At 32.9% G+C, this 6,543-nt stretch overlaps 1 protein-coding gene and 1 pseudogene across 2 annotated transcripts, besides 1 other annotated feature; one reads left to right on the top strand and one right to left on the bottom strand.

Moving 5' to 3' along the window:
• Positions 1 to 1,046: 1,046 nt before the first annotated feature.
• On the bottom strand, positions 1,047 to 1,520 carry TVAGG3_1071610 (alpha/beta hydrolase domain-containing protein; the record flags this gene model as incomplete). The annotated part of the gene is made up of 1 exon (XM_001309380.2): positions 1,047 to 1,520. One exon carries the CDS (start codon positions 1,518 to 1,520, stop codon positions 1,047 to 1,049), a length of 474 nt encoding a protein of 157 aa, XP_001309381.2.
• Positions 1,521 to 5,994: 4,474 nt separating this feature from the next.
• Positions 5,995 to 6,543: part of a mobile genetic element that runs on past the window's edge.
• Positions 6,062 to 6,543, top strand: TVAGG3_1071600 (annotated as a pseudogene). Its single transcript has one exon. A coding segment is annotated over exon 1 (482 nt).

Raw genomic sequence — 6,543 nt, 5'->3', positions numbered from 1 at the left:
TTATAACATTACACTACATGCATCTCTCACCTCAGTGAATGAGATCAACTATATGATAACTTTTTCCCCATTATATTCTTGTGGAAAAGTGACAAATAGCAACTTTGACCCTCTCTCAATAATAAATGCATATCCTCAGGTCTATTAAATATTCTAGGCAGTCATAATGTATGGATAAACAACACACTTTTTATTCAAAATACTATTGATCAATTTCCAAATAATATTCAATACTCAGCTAATTTTTATCAATTTACACTATCAAACAATGAATGTTCATACAATAATAACGATAAATATATGTTTACAATACAGAATTGTGATTCTCATTTTGTTCACTGTTATTTACAAGAAAATTCTAATTATCATGAAATGGCATTTTATATTGGCAGTTCAAATTATTTATCAGATACATATTATTGTTGTGGATTTTACACTCAAGGGAGTAATTATATGAATAATTTAATATGGGGTTGTCCTGATACACCTCCAGGTATTGAAATTCCTGTTGTAAATTATTGTTTTACTAATGATAACAGCAATCAAATAAGAAAAGCAGATATACATTTGATGACAGGAGTGGGAAAAGTCACGTCGGATTAGTAGCTCTTCTTGGATATAGTTCAATAAACTAAATTCAAATAAGTTGACAATGAGCATAAGAAATTAAAATCATATACGACTTTCGCGTATTTCTGGAGTTGAATACTTATATTTCAAAATTAAATTGCAAATTAGAGATTTATTGGAGAAAAACATTTAATTTTGATTCAGAATATTCTTGTATTTACTAAACAATGTCATATAGAGTAAATAAAAATATCTATCTTGAATTCTTAAATTTACCTCGATAAATTGAGAGGATAATATAGATATCTGATATCATCAAAAAGTCTGTAATGAGCATCTAACACTTTTGATTATTAGCTTAAATTTAACTAAATTTTGAACAATTCATTAGTAGTTTTGAACATATAACATTTAGTAGAGAGTAAATACCATTTAAGCAATGATAAATAATTTATTAAACAAAACATATACTGAATTTAATTATTCAAAAAATTAATAACTTTGTTGAATGTATCATCTTCGTTCTCAAGGAAACAGAGATGTCCTGACTCCTTAATGTATTCAACCTTTGCATTAAGAAGTTGTTGTGTCCACCATTGTTCTGATTTCTTTGTATCAATTGTTGTATCATCGCTTCCGAAGACAACAAGTGTCTTAAATGGAATCTGGCGAAGAGGTATAAGTTCAGTATCGATTGTAGCTTCATCTAAACCTTTAAGTAGGCTGGATGAAGCTTGGAAGTAGGATTCATTGGTTTCTAGCTCTTCTAATGAAACAGAAACCAATGACCAGAATAATTCGGGGTATTTATGGGCATCAATTTGAGTTGCAATTTCATCTGGAATAAATTGAGCGGCGAAGTTGCGTAAAATGAATGGTCCGACATAGGAATTGGTAAGGATTAACTTCTGGATGGCGAAGCAGCATTTCATTATTTGGTTCCTCATCATTTATTATATCTTTTTCAATTTCATTGAGATACTGAAGAGTGTTTTTGTCTTGATTATTTAAGAAAACATTTGTAAAGAGATGCTGTCGTGCTTCTGTAATATTGTTATTAGAGATCTCTAAAGCATTTCTTACTTGAGTTTCAGTGTAACCTAGAGATGTCAAAGACAAAAAGAGTTTCTGATTTATTTCCATTTGAAAAAAATTAAAACGTGACATTTTTCGCAGAGGAATGAGTTTCGAAATCAGTCAAATTTATGGAGAGTCAAACAGAAGTAAGAATTGTAAAGTGAAAATACCTATAAGAATCGCAGAAAAAATTAATCATTGTCCAATGAATGCTCAAGAAATTCAAACATTTGCTTCTAGTAATATGTTTGAGCAACTTAATACTTTGGAATTATCTATTCAATTATATAAGAAGAATGTAATTGACTTTTTTAATCTGGTTGAACTATTAATTTATTTTTTACCAGATTATCAAGGACAAATTAGAACAGTTTATAAAGATCTTGAAAACATTCAAGAGAAATTACTTAATATGCTTAATTCAAACGAAATTACTCAGTTCCAAATTCAATTACTCTGTAAATTCTTCATAAATTACGCCAAGTAAAAAAAAATCATGTACAAAAGGCAATTAAATCTTATATTCAAGATAAATTATATAACTCGCCAAAGTGGAGAAATGAAATATTCAAATGAGAATAATATCCGCATTGAAGCTATGATCAAATCAAGTATTTTTGACTAGTGTAATATACGCAACGAATTAGTGTTCAAATTGCCTCTTCCAATTTAAATATCGATGAAATAATTGAAATTTCAAATAGGAAGAAAATTACGTATTTTGAATGTTGTTTGGAATTACGGAATTCTATTGATGAAATCACCACATTTCAATACTATAAGAATTTTTTCAAATTTAATTTTAAGAGTGAAATGGCATTAGATTTCACAAAAAAAGTATTGAGCATAATTTGGGAGGGATCGGATGGTTCGTATTATATTACAATTGAAAATCTGGAAGAATTATGCGAAAAATTAAATCGAGATGAAGGAGAAAAGGTTTTTTCTCTTATCATAAAATGGTATAATTATATGTATTGCATTAAAAACTATGATTTTGAAGATGAAGAAATGAAAATTACAATCAAAATTGTTAAAAATGCAAAATATGTTATTATAAATGGGACAGGAAGAAATAAACTTTATTGATTATCCTCCAATGCCGACATTTATTGAAAAAAAGAAGTTAGAGAAATTAATTAAATTTGAAGAAGTGAAAAAGGTATATGAAGATAATGTTTAATTGAAATGTAATTAGCATTTGGATTAAATGCAAGGTGAGATATAGAATAAGAATCAAACAGGGATTTTGCAAAATGAAAATTTAAAAAATTAAATACAATTTGAAATTTTAATGAAGAATTAAATGAATTTTGTTTAATGGTTAATAAAAATATAAATCGTAATTTTAATTGTAATATGAAACTTCCTCACACCTCAAGAGATGCGAAGAACTTTTGACAGGCAAAGTGCAATATTGATAGGTGATTGCACTTTGCCTGTCACATACATCTCGACAGAGGCAACATTCGATATGAAAGTTTCCTCTGTCGAGAAACTTCCTCACACCTCAAGAGATGCGAAGAACTTTTGACAGGCAAAGTGCAATATTGATAGGTGATTGCACTTTGCCTGTCACATACATCTCGACAGAGGCAACATTCGATATGAAAGTTTCCTCTGTCGAGAAACTTCCTCACACCTCAAGAGATGCGAAGAACTTTTGACAGGCAAAGTGCAATATTGATAGGTGATTGCACTTTGCCTGTCACATACATCTCGACAGAGGCAACATTCGATATGAAAGTTTCCTCTGTCGAGAAACTTCCTCACACCTCAAGAGATGCGAAGAACTTTTGACAGGCAAAGTGCAATATTGATAGGTGATTGCACTTTGCCTGTCACATACATCTCGACAGAGGCAACATTCGATATGAAAGTTTCCTCTGTCGAGAAACTTCCTCACACCTCAAGAGATGCGAAGAACTTTTGACAGGCAAAGTGCAATATTGATAGGTGATTGCACTTTGCCTGTCACATACATCTCGACAGAGGCAACATTCGATATGAAAGTTTCCTCTGTCGAGAAACTTCCTCACACCTCAAGAGATGCGAAGAACTTTTGACAGGCAAAGTGCAATATTGATAGGTGATTGCACTTTGCCTGTCACATACATCTCGACAGAGGCAACATTCGATATGAAAGTTTCCTCTGTCGAGAAACTTCCTCACACCTCAAGAGATGCGAAGAACTTTTGACAGGCAAAGTGCAATATTGATAGGTGATTGCACTTTGCCTGTCACATACATCTCGACAGAGGCAACATTCGATATGAAAGTTTCCTCTGTCGAGAAACTTCCTCACACCTCAAGAGATGCGAAGAACTTTTGACAGGCAAAGTGCAATATTGATAGGTGATTGCACTTTGCCTGTCACATACATCTCGACAGAGGCAACATTCGATATGAAAGTTTCCTCTGTCGAGAAACTTCCTCACACCTCAAGAGATGCGAAGAACTTTTGACAGGCAAAGTGCAATATTGATAGGTGATTGCACTTTGCCTGTCACATACATCTCGACAGAGGCAACATTCGATATGAAAGTTTCCTCTGTCGAGAAACTTCCTCACACCTCAAGAGATGCGAAGAACTTTTGACAGGCAAAGTGCAATATTGATAGGTGATTGCACTTTGCCTGTCACATACATCTCGACAGAGGCAACATTCGATATGAAAGTTTCCTCTGTCGAGAAACTTCCTCACACCTCAAGAGATGCGAAGAACTTTTGACAGGCAAAGTGCAATATTGATAGGTGATTGCACTTTGCCTGTCACATACATCTCGACAGAGGCAACATTCGATATGAAAGTTTCCTCTGTCGAGAAACTTCCTCACACCTCAAGAGATGCGAAGAACTTTTGACAGGCAAAGTGCAATATTGATAGGTGATTGCACTTTGCCTGTCACATACATCTCGACAGAGGCAACATTCGATATGAAAGTTTCCTCTGTCGAGAAACTTCCTCACACCTCAAGAGATGCGAAGAACTTTTGACAGGCAAAGTGCAATATTGATAGGTGATTGCACTTTGCCTGTCACATACATCTCGACAGAGGCAACATTCGATATGAAAGTTTCCTCTGTCGAGAAACTTCCTCACACCTCAAGAGATGCGAAGAACTTTTGACAGGCAAAGTGCAATATTGATAGGTGATTGCACTTTGCCTGTCACATACATCTCGACAGAGGCAACATTCGATATGAAAGTTTCCTCTGTCGAGAAACTTCCTCACACCTCAAGAGATGCGAAGAACTTTTGACAGGCAAAGTGCAATATTGATAGGTGATTGCACTTTGCCTCTCCAAACTCTCAAATATGCTTCTCACCATACATCAAACGGGCAAATTTCTCCTTAAATTTCTCTTTATTTGAAAGGTTTTCAACAAAGCTATACCTTAAAAATCTGTGCTTGTTATATCTGATCATTTGTGTGTTAGGGGAGGTAAATTTCTTCCACTAGAGCAAATTTTTTCCGAAGTTTCTCATTCGATGAGAAACCTCGGAACAACTCTTCAATAGTGTAATGAATTTGTGGTATTTGTCCTGCAAACAGCGAGAGAACTTGTCTGTAATTCGTTTATGATGAAGTTATCTGGATGTCTCTCAGATGAGGAAGGAAGTCCAGAAAACTTCACCATAAGTTAATACTTGTGTATTTCTATGACTCTCTTCACGTCAGAGAATGTAAATTTACTCGAATAGGGCAAAGTTCTGCTCAAGTTTCTCATTTGATGAGAAACCTCGGAAGAACTTTGCCCTAAGGTAATGTATATGTGATTGTTGGCCCACAGAGAAACAAGGAATCTGTTTGTATTTCGTTTATGGTGAAGTTCTCGGATGTTCTCTCAAATTATATGGAAAATCAAGAGAACTTCACCATAATTTGTTGTAGTTGTGATTCTCTGGCTCTTTGCCGGCCAGAAAACTAGAAAATAGTTTATAGTGGGAGTATGCTCGATGAATACTATAAACGTTATTTTTTGTTTTCCTATGGGAAAATAGTTTTGATTTTTATACTATCGTATGCTTTGTTATTGCATGAATTGTCTATTTTCTTAATAAAAACTCATTTTTCCGTGTGGTTCTGAATCAATGCATTCCAAAAAAGCGTTTTCCGCCTTTGAAACGTGAAAACACACATTGCATGAAGAATAAGAGAAGATTTTCTATCTTTCAATTTTTTAGACTTTTTGAGTAGTATATGAGTGCGGGTTATGTGACTTTTTTTGTAAACGTAAGAATTCATACAATATTGAACGATTTTGTATCATTTTTTTTAACATATGAAGTAAAAAATGTATGATTCTTACGGTTTTTATTCTTACGTTTTTGAATAAATCAAGATTTAAAAATTGACTTCTTACGTAAAATTAAAACTAAGTTAAATTTATTTTTTTTATTTAATGATAAATGAGTATAACAACTAATTCATTGAAATCTTTAAAGTTCACTAATTCAGAATTAGAAAATATTTTAGAAAATTTTGGAGACGGTTCTTATCCAACATATATGCAGAATGTGAAAGAGTTTTCCAGATTGTTGAATGAATTTAAATATAACGGACCAATTACTAAAAAGGCTATAATGAGATATTTATATCCCAAAAAAGTTGAAAAACAGGAGAATATTCCTCTTTATGGTCCAGAGGACCTGGGCTCAGAGAGTCTTGAAACACCTCCTGAATATTTTGAAGAAAAAATTAAACAAGATGAATATTATAACGATGAGATTGAGAAATTGGAACAATTAAGAAATGAAATAGATGAAAAAATTATGGAATTGAGAAATGCTGAGAATGAAGTAGAGGGTTTAATGAATATCCCAGCTTCAGAATCAGAAGTTCAGAAATCTCATGAAGAAAGATATAAAAATTACTTTTTGGAATCTACTAA

Source organism: Trichomonas vaginalis (assembly GCF_026262505.1).
Source record: "Trichomonas vaginalis G3 chromosome Unknown ctg_87, whole genome shotgun sequence".
NCBI classification, from domain to species: Eukaryota; Parabasalia; order Trichomonadida; family Trichomonadidae; genus Trichomonas; species Trichomonas vaginalis.
Note: the sequence above shows the minus strand (reverse complement) of the source record. Positions and strands in the feature narration are given on the sequence as shown.